Source organism: Palaemon carinicauda, chromosome 20, assembly GCF_036898095.1.
Source record: "Palaemon carinicauda isolate YSFRI2023 chromosome 20, ASM3689809v2, whole genome shotgun sequence".
Classification (NCBI taxonomy): Eukaryota; Metazoa; Arthropoda; class Malacostraca; order Decapoda; family Palaemonidae; genus Palaemon; species Palaemon carinicauda.
In genome coordinates this window covers 115221816-115241815 of record NC_090744.1, presented here as the reverse complement: position 1 = coordinate 115241815, position 20000 = coordinate 115221816, and the positions used below count along the sequence as shown (strand labels likewise).

At 37.2% G+C, this 20000-nt stretch overlaps 2 protein-coding genes across 3 annotated transcripts in view; one reads left to right on the top strand and one right to left on the bottom strand.

Annotated features, from left to right (window-relative positions):
- LOC137614396 (uncharacterized) overlaps nucleotides 1-20000 on the top strand; it is a 175460-nt gene that overhangs the window by 8187 nt on the left and 147273 nt on the right. The window lies entirely within an intron of this gene.
- The window catches only part of LOC137660090 (uncharacterized), a 77261-nt gene that overhangs the window by 16187 nt on the left and 41074 nt on the right, over nucleotides 1-20000 (bottom strand). Inside the window, exons 26-32 of the mRNA XM_068394809.1 lie at nucleotides 19175-19275; nucleotides 17628-17817; nucleotides 16145-16348; nucleotides 5087-15606; nucleotides 4805-4954; nucleotides 2277-2429; nucleotides 168-258 (exon numbers count right to left, since the gene is read on the bottom strand). Of these exons, the coding sequence (XP_068250910.1) occupies nucleotides 168-258; nucleotides 2277-2429; nucleotides 4805-4954; nucleotides 5087-15606; nucleotides 16145-16348; nucleotides 17628-17817; nucleotides 19175-19275 (11409 nt within the window). The remainder of the gene's footprint in view (nucleotides 1-167; nucleotides 259-2276; nucleotides 2430-4804; nucleotides 4955-5086; nucleotides 15607-16144; nucleotides 16349-17627; nucleotides 17818-19174; nucleotides 19276-20000) is intronic.

Genomic DNA, 20000 nt, shown 5'->3' with positions numbered 1-20000 from the left:
ATAATAATGATAATGATAATGGTAATGATGTTGTTGTTGTTGTTATGATGATGATGTTGTTGTTGTTGTTATGATGATGATGTTGTTGTTGTTGTTGTTGTTGTTGTTGTTATGATGATGATGATGATGATGATGTTGTTGTTGTTGTTTACTGTGAGAATGGTTACCTGGTTCAAAGAAGCCTTGACTCTCTGAATCTGCTGTTGAATTCTGGACCAACATTGCCCGCCAAAGACAGCGTCTAATTCTTGACCATATCTATCAGAAGAAGAAGAAAGAGAAGGAGATTATTGTTCTGAGATGAAGATAAGCATTAATGCTGGGATACGGAAATGGTGAATGGAAATTGCCATGTGAAAGTATGGATTAATTCTGTGAGGTGATATTGATTGATTTAAAGTTTAATGGCATCCTGACATCTAAGGTCATTGATGCCTATATCATTTAACCCTTTTACCCCCAAAAGGATGTACTAGTACGTTTCACAAAAGCCATCCCTTTACAATATGGACGTACCGGTACGTCCTTGCAAAAAAATGCTATAAAAATTTGTTTTTCATATTTTTTGATAATTTTTTGAGAAAAATACAGGCATTTTCCAAGAGAATGAGACCAACCTGACCTCTCTATGACAAAAATTAAGGCTGTTAGAGCAATTTAAAAAAAATATACTGCAAAATGTGCTGGGAAAAAAATAACCCCTTGGGGGTTAAGGGTTGGAAATTTCCAAATAACCTGGGGGTAAAAGGATTAATATATATAAAAAATAAAAGAATATTCAATTAAAACCATAAAAGTTAAGATGTCATTATTAAAGTTAAATGGCTTTCATAATACCTGCTTCTGAAATAAATCTAAAAATGCCGCTCGCATAGTAGGACACATCATGTTTCAAGAATCTTGGCAAGGATGAACCTGCCATCCTCACCTCGAGCCTCAAACAGATATCCATTTCTTAGAATATTCAATTAAAACCATAAAAGTTAAGATGTCATTATTAAAGTTAAATGGCTTTCATAATACCTGCTTCTGAAATAAATCTAAAAATGCCGCTCGCATAGTAGGACACATCATGTTCAAGAATCTTGGCAAGGATGAACCTGCCATCCTCACCTCGAGCCTCAAACAGATATCTATTTCTTAAGTTATTATAATTGGGCATTCAGTCAATAAACGCCTCGCTATTAAAAGGTACCAAACAGTCGTCGAATTAAGGATTAATTTAACGAGATTGAAATAATGTAAGAATTTATTTTGCAAGTTGAAAGGAAGAGAAGTAACTATCAATGATGCTAGGTGGTTCAATTCTCATAGGGTAAGACCAAGATGGGGCCTTTGCGTCACTAGACGTAAGAGGAGATGATGATTATTAAGATCAAGATGGAAAGTTGCTAGACGAAATGGAGATATGATTCTTTTGAGATAATTGAAGATCAATGCGAAAGTTAAAATTTGAATTACATTCGTGAGATAAAGGTAGAAATTAATTCAGAGAGACGGAAATAAAGATTTTTAGAGTAATAGTGGATATTATCTGATAGAAATTTTTGTCAGGAGGGTTTAAGTGATCTCCTGTTCACATTAAACGTTCAATAAACAATCTCTCTCTCTCTCTCTCTCTCTCTCTCCTCTCTCTCTCTCTCTCTCTCTCTCTCTGTATATATATATATATATATATATATATATATATATATATATATATACATGTATATATATATATATATATATATATATATGTACATTAATATATATGTGTATATATATATATATATATATATATATATATATATATATATATATATATATATATATATATATATATATATTAACAGATGGAATTGAAAAAATCTTTGCATCCTTCCCTTCAATCATTTGTTTTAACTGAATAGCTTGTTCAATAATTTCTTCTAGATCCTCTCTCTCTCTCTCTCTCTCTCTCTCTCTCTCTCTCTCTCTCTCTCTCTCTCTCTCTCTCTCTCTCTCTCATCCTGTCTTTCAATCATTTGTTTTAACTGAATATCTTGTTCAATAATTTCTTCTAGATTCTCTCTCTCTCTCTCTCTCTCTCTCTCTCTCTCTCTCTCTCTCTCTCTCTCTCTCACTCTCTCACTCTCTCTCTCTCTCTCTCTCTCTCTCTCTCTCTCTCTCTCTCTCTCATCCTGTCCTTCAATCATTTGTTTCTACTGAATATTTTGTTCAATAATTTCTTCTAGATCCTCTCTCTCTCTCTCTCTCTCTCTCTCCTCTCTCTCTCTCTCTCTCTCTCTCTCTCGTACCTCTCAAAGGCCATCCTGTAGGACTCGAAGGTAGGCCCATAGGCATCCTGCATTGCTGACAATCTCTCAGAAACCATTTCCACGAGGTGGTTGATGGTGCGGACCATCTCGTACATCGAGTCCTTGAAAGCGATACTCATGGCTTCGTTCGTCCTGTTGGGAAGATTATTATTATTATTATTATTATTATTATTATTATTATTATTATTATTATTAGTAGTAGTAGTAGTAGTAGTAGTAGTAGCAGTAGTAGTAGTAGTAGTAGTATTACTTGGGTAGAAGAGACTCTTTAGCTATGGTAAGCAGCTCTTCTAGGAGAAGGACACTCCAAAATCAAACCATTGTTCTCTATTCTTGGGTAGTGCCATAGCCTCTGTACCATGGTCTTACACTGCCTTGGTTTAGAGTTCTCTTGCTTGAGGGTACACTTGGGCACACTTTTCTATCTAGTTTCTCTTCCTCTTGTTCTGTTAAAGTTTTTATAGTTTAAATAGGAAATATTTATTTTAATATTGTTACTATTCCTAAAGTGTTCTATTTTTCCTTATTTCCTTATTTCCTTTCCTCACTGGGCTATTTTCCCTGTTGGGGCCCCTGGGCTTATAGCATCCTGCTTTTCCAACTAGGGTTGTAGCTTAGCATTTAATAATAATAATAATAATAATACAACCCTAGTTGGAAAAGCAGAATGCTCTAAGCCCGAGGACTCCAACAGGGAAAAATAGCCCAGTGAGAAAAGGAAATAAGGAAACTACAAGAAAAGTAATAAACAATTGATATAAAATATTTTAAGAAAAGTAACAACATTAGAATAAATATTTCATATATAAACTGTAAAAACTTTAACAAAACAAGAGGAAGAGAAATAAGAGACTTGTGTGCCCGAGTGTACCCTCAAGTAAGAGAACTCTACTCCAAGACAGTGAAAGACCATGGTACGGAGGCTATGGCACTATTCAAGAAAAGAGAACAATGTTTTGACTTTGGAGTCCTTCTCCCAGAAGAGCTGCTTACCATAGCTTTTGTTATTTATTATCATTGTTAATGTTATTCAAACTGGAGTGTAAGTGGTATCAATATACCGTACCGTACAAGTGAAGGCCTAACTGTTGATGAAGAGAAAGCCGAGGTGGTGTTTTAAGAAATAAGTCGTAATGCAATTATAAATTACGTGGAAATTAAAGCATAAATACAATTAACATGAATAAAACAATAAGGTAAGTGGGAAGATATGGACAAACAGGTGTAATGTAGAAAACTGAAAAGTGGTTGCAGGCAGGGCTCAAATCGATGCTGCATAGCCTTAAGTATCCATTAGGAGGTCGAGCCGTCATTCAAGCTGTCGGTATTACTTGAATGTCTTTGGAATATCCCTTCGATCCATAGCTGTATTCACCTTTTAGCCTTCTGCTATATTTCCGTTCTTGTTTCCTTTCATAGTAACTGAGAGGTTTTCAACCCAGATGCAAATGGGGGCTAGATTCAGAAAATTCAGAGAGTACAAAACAGAGCCGCTAGATTAATAAAAGGAGTACACAATAGGGATAGAATTACCCCTGCACTAATTAAACTGCACTGGCTGCCGGCAAAGGCGAGAATTGCATACAAGCTACTCTTACTAACGTTTAAGATACTGAACCAAAATATCTAAAAGAATGCCTGAACAAACTAGAACTAGAAACAAATGTTACCATAAGACACATGAGTGACAAACATAGACTATCTGAACCAAGAACAAATAGAAAATTTGGTGAAAGGGCTTTTAGCTACTGTGCGCCTAGACATTATAATAAACTGCCAACTGAAATGAAGGACCCAAAGGGAGCAATTGAATTTAAGAAGAAAATAAAGACATTACTTTTCACAAGATCATATGATTTGGAAGATGCTACAATCAAAGAATTGTATAAGTTATAATGAAAATGTTTCGTTAGATGATTGATATGGATCCGCCCGAGAAGTAGTTCACTCGACTTCAGTGGAGGGTTGGATTTAAACCCAAAACAAGTAAGTAAACAAGTAGATGGCCTCCCATTCCCCAGTGGCAGGCTTTATAGCCCACATTCATTCATTCAACCCAATCAAAGACCCTTTAGTACTGTTTTACTGTACACCTTATTGTAAACGTTGTAGAGTCTGTGCTGTAATTGCCAGTGGTGGTGTACCCTGTGATTTTAGTGCTCAAAATATTCTGTTGCATGGCTAAGGGATTTTTAGTACTCCTGCATGAGCAAGGTTTCTTCTAATAAAAGATTTTTAATCTTAAGCTTCAAGGTTAATTTTGAATGAAAACATATCAAAGAAGAAAGGCACATATAAAACTAAACTAATGTGATGAACGTTATTCCTGATTTATTTTATTTTCTTGAATACGATGTTTTAGATTTAAGCTGATTCTTTGTCAGTTGCCTCATTCGACGCAACATTTCACCAATGCCCTAGCCATGGTGGTCTGTCAAAGTATATAGTGGAAAAAACATTCCTAAATCTAAGCTATATAAGGGAGGCTAATGTTCTGATATACTTACTCATACCACCAATCTTCCAGTTTGTACCACTCCTCTATGAACTTGTCATGGACTCTGACATACTCGATAGTCAAGAATTCCACAATATAGTCCTTGTTAATCACAAGTGATGGGAAGTTGTTCTCAAAGAAGAACTGCAGTTCCTCATACCTGAAAAGGATAGTTATGCTTTATTTGATACATCGGCTTTAATCAGTACTCTATAACCTTTTCAACCCACATCATATAAATATTATATATATATCCAGAGAAAATTAAGCGTAAAAAAGCCTCGTTGCTTACATGTACAAACTGAAGTTCCAGACTGTATCCGCAAGAGGTTTGACTCCTTGTTCATAGGCACCAGTCACATCTTGCTGTAACCTAAAGAAGGTTGATGTAAAATGGTGTGTAAAGTCATTGCATTTTTCTTTCCAATAGTTGTGTATTGTCATGAATGTTTCTTGATGGAAGGCCACCCTAGCAACTTCAGGGAATTCTGAAGAGGCCCAGTCTTTCAGGGCAGTTCCTGCGTACGATAGATCACGTAACCATGCGGTTGAAACTTTACTTGCGGGGGAAATAAGGCGATATATGAGACTTTTATCCGAGAAGTCAAATGATGGATCATACTCAATGATGAATTGCAAAATATCTCTATTTCGAAGTCGAAGGCCAACTCTGGCATCCTGTCTCCAGACACCAAATCTTTCATGATCTACAATAAGTCCCATTTCAAGAGGGTTATGAAGACCAACTCGAACTCTTCCGATTTCATGAGGCTCAAGAAGTGATTGGCCAATCTGCAACTGTACATCTACCTCTGGAAGGTACTTGTTAACTGATGTCTCGAATTTCCAGTAATCCATGAAATGTTGGGAAGTACTCATGAAATTGAAGTAGACTGAGTCATCGTTGTGCAAAAGACTGCCATTGTAGTTGTATCCCCAATGAGAATCAGATTTTTTCAAATTAGCATTGAAATTCCATCCTTGCTTTTCTTGGTTAACTTGTGTTGTTAAATGCATGACCTCCCACTTTTGCTTGGAATGGCTCCAATAGTTTACTTGATAGGAAGCACTGTTGAAAATAGAATTGGTTATTTCAGCGTTAAACCCAAGAGCTAAATTGGATGAAGGCTGCGTAATATTAGCATCAACAATGACGACTCCTGATTCTGTGCCAGGTTTTGAATTCATTGCAAAAATTATGTTCTTCTCAGGATAGTTTGTGTCAACAAATTCGGCTGCTGCATGATATACAGAGTCTTCTGCACAGGTGAGATTTCCATGGAAAGTCAGATTTTGTATTTGTGGGTAGCTGAACACTGCTTGTAAGATGTGCTCATTGTTTCCGATTGCCGAGAAGTCATCATAATCCACTGTCAATACAATTGGTTCTTCTTCTGAATCAGATTCATTCCATTTGAAATGAGACCTTAAATCAAAACTAGAACCTGAACATCTTGCTAATGTATCCCAGTGAAGAACCTGTTCTGGAAGAATGATCTGCAGATCGCCAGTGTACGAATCTTCAAAGAAGCCGCTGTCAGTGTGAAGATATGTTGAAAATCCAATTTTTTTTTCATTAATTTGCAGGATGAATCTTTCTTTTATGTTCAAATTGCCCTTATGAATAGGATTCAGGGTTATTTCTCCTTCTATTGCAAACTGATTTTGGCCACTTTTGCCAGATAGGTGAAGTTCACGTCCATATCCAAGTTGCTTCTGCGAAATGTGGAATCCATATTTTTCCCATGCAGTCTCGAATCGGGATGGTTTGAGTCCAACTTCGACTTTATAATCATCTGCATTTTGTGAGTTTTCAAGATTAAGAACCAAATAACCTGGGTATGTTTTGGGAGTGGTAATGGCAAATATTTTATCTGAACCCCAGCCAAGATGTACTTTGATAAGTTCATCTTGGTCTGTTTTTGCAACCAGCATAAACCTTTCTGATGGATCATATCTAGATTCAAAATCAAAATATTTTAGGTCTGTTATATCCTTCATTTCAAAATCACAGTGGAATTTCATTCCAAATCTATCTCTCAGCGTATTTATACTAAGATAACTCTCTGATTTGTATTCATTGACTGACAATATAGTTTTAATCTCCATTTTACTTTTAGTAGTTGAAGCATGAGCTAAGGCGGTAAACCCAAATTTACCAACCCTTATTTCTATGGCAGGTCCATTTTTAGTCGTTGCAGATAGATCCAGTGAAATTATGGGATAATCTTCAAATGGTAAATGAATGGCAAATCTCAAATTATTAAAAGTTTGTACTCCTGGGATGGGGGCTACCATTGAATCCAGACCAATCTTTCCTGATGGGTATTCAATCAACACAATGTATTTTGATTCTGAATCCACTTGTGGGGTCTGGAGGGAAAAGCGTTCGTAACCTTTGAAAGAAGTGATCAAATAAGCTCCGGAAGACCATCCAAAGAGGCTGTCAGGGCTAAGGTCGAAATTGAAAGATATGTTATCATCATACCACTGATAGAAGAATTCAATTGTTCTTTCAGAGTTTACACTAAAAGGCCATTCTATTTCGACATGGAAAAACTCAATGTCATTGAATGGAGTTCTTATTGCCATTTTAAATTCAAATTCTTTTGAAAATTCATATTCTATACAAAACTTGAAGCTTCCTTTCTCTGTGTATGTATAGAAATCTACTTCAATTTCGTCTTCTACGAAAATTAGATTTAATTTAGCTGAACTCTGATCATTTAGAGAAATATAGAATTTGTGCATTCCCCTCCAATTCTTACTTAAGGTAAGTGAAATGATATTGTTAAGACTGGTAATATAGCTGTTGTTGAAATCTAATGAAAGGGATATTTTATCCTCAGCGTTCTCAAAGGTAAATCTTAAGAAGAAGGTGAAACCTGCCACTTCACAGTCCACAGTCAGGCCAACGTTTTTGAAATTATCTTTATTCATGAAATCCCCAGATATTCTAAAGATGTCGTCATGTTTTTGTTTCATGACAAAATATCCATCAATATATTTTTCTTCAGTGCTTTCAAATTTCCCTTCTATGCTATAATCATTTTCATCAGCTTCAAGTCTTGCCTCGATCAGTATTTTATGTGATTCTATGTCTTTATTCATCATGCCTGTTACTTTAACTTCATTGGATGATATCCATGGAGAGTTAACAGTGAACTCTGCAGTATACTCTTCCTTGTTGACAAGAAGCTTGGCAATGTGCTCTTGGTCCATGGTTACTATCTTCAAGGTTCCAGTAATGTTCCTCAGCCATCCAGCATTGAGAGTTACCGAGTGGTTTCCTATCCATTCTGATGTAACTGTTGCCTCAGCCACAAATCTGCGTTCCTTTTTGATATACTGGAATCTACTATTTAGTTCTACTTCATTTGTTCCATATGAGAAAGAGGAGGTCAAAGTAAAGTGTAATCTCTGTTGGACAGTGAAATCTAAAAATAAGCGAATGTCACCTTCTTTCAGGTAAGGACTGCTAACCTCAACTTGTAAGGTTAACTTTTCTAGACTTAAAACACTTGGCCAAGAAACAAGTAGCGAATGTGTTGTATCTTCATTGGGATAGGAGGCAGATATTTTGAAGTTACTTCTAGTCAGTGATACTGAAAGATCTGCTGTCCAGTCTGGGAACTGGATAGTTAGCCCATGAGTAAAGGATGGTGATTCATAGTATACTGTATCATAAGAAATTTTATAAATTTCCCCATCACTTTTCTTAATAGTTACCTCTATCTTGCCATCATTTTGGAAAATGTTCACTCTAGGGATACTTATCTCCATAGATGGTATGACTCCTATATTAGAGTCAAGATTTAGAGATATAAGAAGTTGTGAGTCTTCACTTTCTCTCTTCCATCTCAATTCAGATTCAGATACATCTTTTCCTTTAACTCTAAAGGCTACTGAAAGAGTGTCTTCAAATACGGCAGATTCTAGAAAGCCAAAAGTTGCAACTAAGTCAAGATATTCCAAGTCAAAATCTGTATTTTTCATATTGAAACCAAACATGGCAACGCCTTCCTCTGAGCGTGTGAGGTTCATGGAGATATTGTCACAGATCTGAGCTTCAGCTTTCCAATCATTTATAAGATCTATATTAATAGATACCCAGTTTGTATCTTTGGTTACCTCTGCATGGCCTGCAATGGCATATTTCTGAGGTTCTGTAGAATAATTCATGTTGAATCTATAAGGGACACTACCATAGGGATCACCAACTGAGCCTTCAAACCTTAACTTCTTCCAGTAATCTTTTGCTTCTAGTGTCAAATCAAAGGCATAAACGAAGGGTAATTTGACTGTTAGGCTGGTTTCCTCGAAACTCAGATGGCCAGAAACTTCAAAAATGTCCTTATATGGTACCTTTACCTTAGCATTCATTTCATAAGATGCACCATCAAAGTGGTATCCAAAATTAACACTACCAATCTCCTTTTCATTCGAGGTATAGGTACCTACAAGCTGTAACTGGGTGGGTGAAAAGGCAAAATTAATCTCGGCAACTGATGAACTCCACTTAACACTGAGGTTGTACATTAATTCCTCACTCTCTGTCCTTAGTGATGTGGAAAAGGCTGCATTTTTCAGAGGCTCCCACGGTGTGTCCAAATGGATTTCCAAGTTCCACATTTCAGCGGCGACACTCATTTTGACGGAATTGTCATTATCCCATTCTAGTTGAGCCTCGCCAGTAAGCTTTTGATCTTCAATACTTACAGATGATTTTAAAGAGGTCTCTCTAAAACCAGAAATAGGTGTTTTAACTGTCACAGACACTGCAAATCTGGGAGAAAGCTCATAATCACAAACAAGATTCCATTCTTCATCACTTAGTTTAGTGAAAACTTCAATATGATTTTCATTACTCTTCAAATTAAAGGTAAAGTTTTCAAAGGATGGGAATGGTGTTTCTACTTTCATTTCTAAGTTGAACCTGTCCTTCTTTTGTTTGAGCAGACCAGAAAATGCAATTTTCTCTGACCACTCAAAATACGCGGTGAAATTGAAATCGACATTAGGCCCCTTCTGTATGAAATCTCCTTCATATCCGCATCGAAGTTCAGGAATTGCATCGAAAGGTGTTATTATTTCTAAGTCCAGATTAGTGCGTTTACCACGGCGTTGTCCTTTCAGAGATAGCTGAAGCTTTTCTCCCCATTCAAAAGATATTAATGCTAGATCAGCTTGAGATTTCATCTTTCCTTGCATGAATGCAGCAATATCATACATAGCACTAATCACAATGGGGTTATAAGAATCCTCAGAAGACTCAAAACGGAATTCGAATGATGAGGATTTTTTCTCTAAGCTTAAGCTGCCGTTTATATTGTATTCTTTGGCTCCATACATGACAGAGATACTTCCTTCATATTTATCTTCCATTCTAACTTCAGCTTTTATAGAAAGAGGTTTCATTTCGGATGACTGTAAGGCATAATCTATCTTATAACCTTGTCTCAACTTTTCATAATTGGATGTCATGTTAAGATAGATGTCTCTCCAAGAAAACTTTAACTCTGCTTTATTGAAATCCAAATTCACATTCATTATATCCTTGTCTCCATATCTGAGAGTTAACTGCAAGTCTTTTCCTGTGGAATTTCCTGTAATGATGACCATTTCAGAGTTATCAGATTCTCCCGAGAAAGAAATATGATAATTGTTGTTACCAACCTTAACTTCAAAGTTCATGGAACCGCTGATCTCAAATGCATTTAATGAGGCTGTTGTTTTCAAGTCAAATTGATCACCATTGTTCACAATTTTAGAGTATGTCTGGAAGGAATGTTCATTGATTTTCAATTTAGCTGAAAGCTTCATATCTTGAGAATCTTCAAAATCATACATGCCTTCAAATTCTATCGTGGAAGCAACTTTTATGGGACTAGTAAATCTTAGATTGAAATTGCCAGAATTAGCAGAGGTCTCAAATTGAGTAACGACTGTGATTTCGTTTGTTCCATATTTCCAAGAAGATACAAAGTTGAATGGACTACTATCAAATGACCATTTAAGAGCAATATCTAAGGGTTCTGTAAAAGGCGATGAAAAGGAGAGTCCTATGTGGCTCATCATGAAGTTAGATGCAACCTCAATATTTGCATGTAAAAGTGTTTCCTCCAGATGAGACTTAAAGTCAACTTTAAAATTACTTTGGAAGTCATATTCAAAGTCAAAATTGAAAGTCGAGAGGAAATTAATTGGCAAGTTCCCGTTCAGTGTAATTTTACCATTGGTATCAAGAACATTTCCATTTAGGTTTACTACAAATGTTTCAATGCCCCATTGGTATGATATGGCCACTTTCATTTCTGGGAAATTATATTCTGCACTCAATTTATGATTCTCTGTGAAAGGAGACTCAAAGGTCATCTCCAGAAGAGCACCTTCCCAAGAGGTTGAGATTCCTTTCGGCTGGGCATTTAATGAACCATCAAATTTGATAGAATCCTTCCCAGCAATGTCCAAGGCGATTGAAGCTAAGTAGGTCTTCTTTTTAGTTTGGAAATCCCACGAGCCCTTGATTGTTTCGAACCCTTCTACATTTGTAGTAACATTAATGGTGCCAGATGAGGCTGCAACTTTTTTGCCTGTAAATTTAGCTTTGGAACTCATATTCCATTTATCCCACTGAATTTCTACGTCAAGACGATTTTTATATTTGTAAGTAACCAGGTATGTTTTTTTATCTTCCTGGTGATGGATGTTCAGGGTAAATTCTCCAGCCCTATATTTTTCATCAACAAGAAGGTGAATATCGAAGTCCAAATCAGAATTGAGTCGATTAAACTCAAACTCACCTTTCTGGTAGATCTTCAGAGGTATTTCTGCTTTTATTTTATATTCCCCTTGCTTGAAAAAGGATAAGTCCATACCCAGCTCTGCATATGCACTTTCATCTGTAACTTGCCAAGATCCATCAAATCCAAAGTGACCTTTGAAGCTCTTAAATTGGAAAGAGGCTTTACTGTCTAAATCATACTTGAATGTGACTTCATATTTACCAATCAAACGAAGAGGAGTGTTTACTGAAAACGTGTTATCCTGGCTTCTCCATGACGGGGAATGCTTATGCTGGAACAATAATTCATACTCTTTATTTGACAACACAAATCCAGTTTTAATCATATAAGATGGTTCAGTTGAATCTTCCATTGGGTATCCAAAATTCACTTCAAAGCTGTGGAATTTTTCCAAGGGCAATTGGGAGTCCATGTGTAACATCACCATGCCATCTTCTTCCAACTGTGAGAAATGCAATTCAAATTTAATATCATCTTGCATAGTCTTGATATCCAATTTCTTTCCTTCTTCCTGATTTTCATAAAAGAATTCTACTTGATAGTTTTCAAAAGTGTGGAGGGTGGAATGCATTTCAGCTTTCAAGTCGAATTTCATGGTAGTCATTTCAAGAGTAACTTTACCTTGAGCGTCACCATTGGATGTCTCCAGTTTGAAATTGCCATCAAGAACGTTGTTCTTTTTCTTATAATCCATTGTGAAATCAGCATGATCGAATGAGCCGTCGGTGGCTAAATGCATTTCTATGTTCCCAGAATCCATCTCAATTTTCCCTTCACAGGATAATTTTACATTGAAAGGATACCCAAAGATAGTATGAGTAAAAGATGCATCTAATTTTTTATTGGGGGACTTGATGAGGTAATCTGCTTGTAATGAGATGATTTTAGTTTCTCCAACTTCAACATCTATTTCAGTTTTTTCTTCTGAGAAAAGACATTCAATCTTAAACAGAGTTTCCTCTGTTAATGCTTCTTGAGTGTGTGTACCAAAGGCAACTTCATTATTATCCCATCTGAGGAACAGGTTAGTGACGTGATTGAATGAGGGATATATCTCAGTTTCTACTCTAAGTTTGTTGACTGAATCTTTTGCATTTCCATCGATGCTGAATCTAAATATATTGCCAAAGTTTGCAGTTTTTAGGTAGGTTTCAGCAGTGATTTGGTTTTTCCTCTCAGTGTAATCATATTGGAATTTGAAGTCATAAAGTGGTTCACCAGAGCATTCCCAGGTAAAACTTGAGATTACACTTAATGATTCAAAGAATTTATGAAGATTTCCACTCACAGCAAAGCAAAATTGACTGTTTTTCAAGTCAACATTAATTCCAAATGCAGGGTCAGTTTGTAAAGTTACAGTAAGGTCAAAATCATTGAAGTTTTCAATGGGCAAATTGAATCTAATGTAGGACTCGGGTAAACTGCCTTTGAGACTAGCTTTTGCCCAGTCCTTATCACCATCAAGCTCCATTTCTAAATCAGCTGACATCTCATTGGAATCAAGGCTATACTGTAAGCTTGAATTTGTTGTGAATGGGTAAAAAATCTTATTTTCAATTTTGAATATGATTTTCCCTGAATTGCTTTTTCCAGCTTGATCCACAAATCTTACAAAACCTGTGAGATCCTTATCATTTACACGTAATTTGAAGTTGGCGGCTAGACCTTTCCTTTGCTGAATTACTACCTGGCCTTTTATGTTCTTCATAAATGGTACATCAGAAGTAAAGTTAACAACAATTTGTTTCTTGATTTTCTTCAAGTTCCAATTTACGGTACCTCGCAAAAAGTTGAATGTTTCATCTCCCTCTTCACTGGATCTCTGTGCATCTACTCTCAGTATATTTTTGGTAACATTAAGAGTGATCTCATACTTTTGCTCATTGCCTGGGATAGCATAAGCCTTAAAATTTATATCTTTAAAGCTGAGGTGAACGTATGCAGACCAAGGTGAAGTATCCCATTTTGGGATGATAGAAATATAACCTTCAATAAGATCTTTATCAAAGTGCTTGAACTTCAGAATGAATTCTTTTTTATCGAGGACCTGATCACCGTATGTAAGATCATATGATGAATTATAATTTAGCTCAAATTCTTTGCCAATCTGAATATCACACTTCAACAGTGTCTTATAGTGCCATTCCTTTACATGGAGTAATCCTTCAAGATGACCTTCCAGGGAGTTTTTCTCCACCTTCACCCCTGTTTTGATATCTGCCCAATAGCTTTCAAAACCTTCAAAATCTGAATTCAGTTTCATTGTCCCTTTGAATTCATAATCTTGAATTTGTGACATATCAGCTTTAAGTTGGAGCTGCCCATTTTTAGGGATACCTGAGTATTCATCAAAGTAATAGATGTTGAATGTCACTTCAAACTGTGGGTAGGAACTAGAAAACTCTCCACCAAACGTGAAAATGTCGTTGTCATTCTTAGAATATTTGAACGAAAAATTGGGGAGGCTGCTGGTTCCTTGCTCATACATTAGTTCTGTATAGTAATGTTCCTCTGGATAGCTAAATGAGGCAGAAAAAACGGTGTTATCAGGAATGGATGATTTTACCTTGAAAATATAATCATACCAGCTACCACGAAATTCTCCTGAAATCCAATCTTCAAATACCATGTTAGCTTTAAAATCTAGTTTTGGATTTTCCATTTTTAGAGAAGAAGACATTTCATATCCTTTGAATTTCTTGCTGAAAATACTTTCTTCACATTTAAGATGATTTTTGGCTTCAAGATGGAAATGTTGACCATATAAAAATTCTAGTGCCACTAAATTATCAGAGGTAAAGTCATGCTGCCATAAAATCTTAACATTATCAAATAAAGACGAAGATACTTCCATAGAAAGATCCGCTTTGTTCCAGCTGAAGAAATTGCTTGAATTTACCGCTATGTTAAACAACGTTGTGTCTCCATAAGTAGCTTCCAGTAGGTACTCAGTTGGAGTATTTTCTTTGTGAATTTCAAAATTAGCTACGAAAGCTTCAGTCCATGGTGTATTTAGATGGAAAGTGCTCTCAAATGTTGACAAGTCTTTCTGACTATTGATGAAAAGCCGTGCTAAGAGTAGTTTGTCATCTGGGAGGTTAAGTTGAATGTCACTAGACCATTTCAGTGGATGATCAAACTCAAAAGCGTGTATCAACCGAACTTGATGGGTATCCCAAATTCCCGTTACTCTGGTATTAAACTTATTTTCTTCTCTTGTGTGGGAACAGATAAATTCAAAGTTATGATCTAAAAAGCCACTAAGTGTTAAGCGTCCTTCAGAATTTTCAGGTATGAAGTTTTCGTCCCACTTTGCGTTCAGGTCATAATTCAATACCAATGTGTTCACAGAGCCTTGCAATTGCTGTACTAAATTTCCAGGAGAGAGATTGTGAATCATTTCCAACGTAATTTGAAGATCTTGTTGGGTGAGATAAAATTGTGCTTTAGTTTCCTCGGGTTTGGCATAAATCACACTTAATTCTGCATTGACATTGTTGATGGGCTCCCAAGTGGTCCTTAAGTCAATGCTCACATTGAAGCTTCCAGTATCTTGAAGATTTTCCACATTGAGGAAGACAGGATCAAACCAAGAGGAATCAAGATTTAGAGATCCTACAAGCTTTTGTACTTCTGCGTCCTTTTCATTCTCTCCTCTGATCGAAACTCGAGTCTTTGTATCGGTTCCAAATTCAAATTCAGCTTCGGCATTTGTACGAGTAAGTTTGTATTTTCCTTTGGCTTCAAAAGGTGTCTGAAGTAATGGCGCCTGGCAGGTCAAACTCATATCCAGCAAATGCTCTTCTGAATTCTCATGCTCAGTTGTATTGATTTCTATAGACCAGGGGTCATGAGCCTTTGTGATGCCTACAACAGCTCCAGTCTTATAATGTTGGCCATCATATTTGTTGTAGAAATGAATAATTGAATCGCAGGTCCCCCCATCCATATACTCTAACTTCGCTTCCAGGTTTGTGAAGTCACCAAGCTGGATTTCACCACGAATCTGTAAAGCAATGATGGTACTTTCACAAAAAATGCTTTTACTGAAAATTTGATTAATACTTTATGCAATATTCTTATATTTACTATACATCATTACTCATAATGTATCATGATGTATCTTATGTATCAAGTACTGTACATTCACACAATTATCTGGCATATTAGAAAATATGCCTTTTTTAAAAATTGGTCAAGTAATGAAAGGTTTGGTTTGTCATCACGTAAATGGAAAAGAAACCCTGAAAGCGATTCATATTTATGATGAATTTAAATATTATTATAGAACAAATCAGAAAAGATAAAGATAATATTCGTGGATTTTATATAAGGTATGAACAGAAAGTTTTTTTCTTAAGAAATTCCTTGTAATACAATGATGGCAGCTGAGGCGAAGTTGGTAAAGAACAATAAATGTTGACAAAAAAGTGTTGACTGTCTTTCACCTGCCACATGTTCTCTTTGACATTTATAATTATCATGGCACTCTCCATCAACACAAACATTTTTTAAATAAAAAAAAGGGGGAAAAACACACCAACCTTCAACTCTTCCCATTCTGCTTGTGCTCGCCATGGCTCAGCCCAGTCTCCGTGAGACTCGAAAGACATTCCTATTTTCTTAAAGCCATCAAAGGGAGTTTCTAGAGTGATCCTGACCTCCCTTTCGTCATCAGAAAACCATCCGTCTTTGTGCATCAGTATGAAGTTCCCTTGGATGACATCACCTCCGTAGTTGGAAGAGAACTGTAAGGAGCAGAAAATAATTGACGGAGGTCAATAAATTTCAAGTGCCGGGCATTGGTTAGGAAATTTAAGCTTCAAGTACTTGACAATGGTTAGGACTCTTCAGATTCAAGTACTGTAATGGAAAGTGATTAGGATATTTGAACTTTAGAGTACTTGCCAATGGCTAATATACTTCAAGTTCAAGTTTTGAACAAGAGTAAGGGGATTTGAACTTCAAGTACTTGACTATGGTCAGGACTCTTCGGATTCAAGTACTGTAATCGAAAGTGATTAGGATATTTGAACTTGAGAGTACTTGGCAATGGCTAATATACTTCAAGATCAAGTACAGGAGAGGGGTAAGGAGATTTAATCTTCAAGCACATGACAATGGGTTGTAAATCTCAAGCTGAGGTACTGGACAAGTGTCAGGAAGTTTTGATATTAAGTACTTGGCAATGATCAGGAAACTTCGAGTTCACATACAGAATGATGGTTTTAGTAATTCTTTTGAATGTTTTTTGTTTTATTTGCTCCCCTCATTTGCCAATTTCCAATAATGTCTGCTTTTACAATGAACTATAGGAATAGACTGCCCCTTGCCAGGAGGATGCACACTGGGTGAATAGAGCATGGAGTTAATCTAGTATTTGTAAAGTACAGTATACAGGATTTTGAAAACCATTCTTGAATCATCGTTAGTTTTATTTGAAAATATCTGGATTCCAATAAGGCTGTTCTCACAGAGCAGAAGACGCTAGCTGAGATGTTTTCTTTGAAATTTACATATTCAAATTGAAGCATCAGCCCAAAGGTCTTGCTGCACCTACCGAATCAGCAACTCTGTGGACTCGTCTGAGGGACACAGAGATGATTGAAATGTTCAACCACAAATAGATTTTATTTTAAGAAGTTCAAACTTTTCATGGAGTTTACCAAAGTATCCGTTCAGACGTTTATGGAAGCAGTGTTCCAAGATCTGTAAAATTTTCTTATGGAAGGGGAAGTCGAAGTTTGACAAAATGATCCAAGGGTTTGTGATCTTATGGCCACTCCGAGTCTTCATCCAGTAGGGCTTATTGAATTGGAATGTGTTGTATAGTAAAATTCAATTGTTACTTTTATATAATATATATATATATATACTGTATATATATATATATATATATATATATATATATATATATGTAAATACATATATGTATATATTATATACATGCGAACGAAAACACAGGCATCATACGCACATGCAGAATAGATTGGAAGAGGGTGATCAAGACAAACTATTTGTGCATACCTGGAGGTCCCTCGTTTGACCATCGTATGTATTTTTGAAGGTAACTTCTGATGTACGTGTTTCTCCTGAAGGAAACTTGAGTGTTGCTTCGGCCTGCCCCTCGAAGTGGTCGCGGTCAGTGTGGGAGAGTTGGCATGTGAGTTCCAATTGGCTCTCTAAGAACTTTGCTTTCCCATTGTATTCATTTGCTCTGGAAAATCAATAAATTTTTAGTTACATTCTCGAAATACTTAGGATTTTCAGTAGATTTGGACAAGATTTGACTCAAGTCCGGCTCTTTATAGTGGACAAATTTTGGTGTAGTTCCATTTAGAAGTTAGGTGGCTAAAGCAAGGTGACCTAACCTAACTTAGGATTGTAATGGTTACTATCAGTGGTATAATAATTGTGGGAATCTAATAATTAAATCGTTGCATCGCCTTTTTAATTTCAGAAGAATTTCTAGTCAAGATTATAAAGCAAATCAGAGAACTATATAAAAATGCAGCTGTAGAGCATTATGCAGTGTGATATGCAAATTACCCCCCAAAAATGTACATGATACATGGAACGTGTAGGTCCAGTAGGGAGTAGGGTTCCCCTGCGCGATAGGACCAGGAAAGTATCCCTTAATAAAGTAAGTAAGTAAAGAAGGATGGATTAGAGTATTTCTAGATGGGCTGGTCATGTGGAAAGAATGCCCGGGTGTTAGCGTCCATGCCTGGTGATTGCCAGATTGGGGTTCGAGTCCCGCTTAAACTTTTTAGTTCATTTGATCGCTGCAACCTCACCATCCTTTTGAGCTAAGAATGGAGGGTTTGGGGGAGCCTATAGGTCTATCTGTTCAGTCATCAGCAGCCATTGCTTGGCCCTCCTTGGTCCTAGCTTGGGTGGAGAGGGGCTTTGGTGCTGATCATAATATATGGTCAGTCTCTAGGGCATTATCCTCCTTGATTGTCACTGTCCCTTGCCTCTGCCATCCATGAGTGACCTTTAAACCTTTAAGAGGTTGGTGAAAAGAATGCATGATTCATAAGCGTTTAGTGGTAGGAAGAGAAGAAGGCAAGAAAGGTTGGGATCGATGCTTTGAAATACGTTTTGGAAAGTATATCAGGGAGGCTCAAGAGAGTGGGTTAATAGTGAGAGCAAAAAGGGTTTCGAGGTATTTAAAGGCTGCTCATGAATTGCAGAAGCAAGGGATAGTGACGTTGCCCTGTTTAGAAGGCCCATGTCCTAGAGACTGACCATATGTATAGCCTACTCTCCATTCAAGCAAGGACCAGAGAGTACCAGGCAATGGCTGCTGATGTCTCAACAGGTAGACCTAGAGGCTCCCCAAACCCGCTATCCTTTTTTGATAAGGATGGTGAGGTTGCGGACACTACAAAAAACTATCAAGCTTGAGCGGAACTCGAACCACAGTCCGGCAAATCACCAGGCAGGAATGTTCCCAATAGGTTTAGGTATAGGAAGTGGTTCTATCGTTGTCGGGGAAGATTAATATTGTGGTAGTTTCTATGTCTGTTAGAGAGTCATTTGAAATGTTGCCCTTTCGAGATGATACTCACCCCGAGTCAACAGCTGTCAGGTGGAACAAGTCACTACCCAGCGATTGCAAGTAAGTCTCGTAAGTTGTGCTGCCTCCCTCCATGCGTTTTGCAATGCCATACTGCGAAAAAAGGGAGAAAACATTTAGGGTTGGTTCACACTATTGGTTGGGTCACGCTCCGCGCTCGTTCCAGTCACGGTCCGGTCAAATTTAAGCATTCACACTGATGATCTGGTCCGTTCTTGCTCCAGTCACGGTCCGGTCAAATATTGTTACATGATTTTAAGTGGAAGTATTTTCACACTGGCACTCCGGTCCGCTCTCGTTCCAGTCACGGTCCGGCCCGCTCTCGCTCCAGTCACGGTCCGGTCAAATATAGTTACATGATTTGAAATGAAAGTATTTTCACACTGGCACTCCGGTCCGCTCTCGTTCCAGTCACGGTCCGGTCGCGCTCCGCTCTCGCTCCAGTCACGGTCCGGTCAAATATTGTTACATGATTTTAAATGGAAGCATTTTCACACAGACGATCCGGTCTGCTCTCGCTCCAGTCACGGTCCGGTCAAATATTGTTACATGATTTTAAATGGAAGCATTTTCACACAGACGATCCGGTCCGCTCTCGCTCCAGTCACGGTCCGGTCAAATATTGTTACATGATTTTAAATGGAAGCATTTTCACACAGACGATCCGGTCCGCTCTCGTTCCAGTCACAGTCCAGTCAAATATTGTTACATGATTTTAAATGGAAGCATTTTCACACTGGCGCTCCGGTCCGCTCTCACTCCAGTCACGGTCCGGCCCGCTCTCACTCCAGTCACGGTCCGGTCAAATATAGTTACAT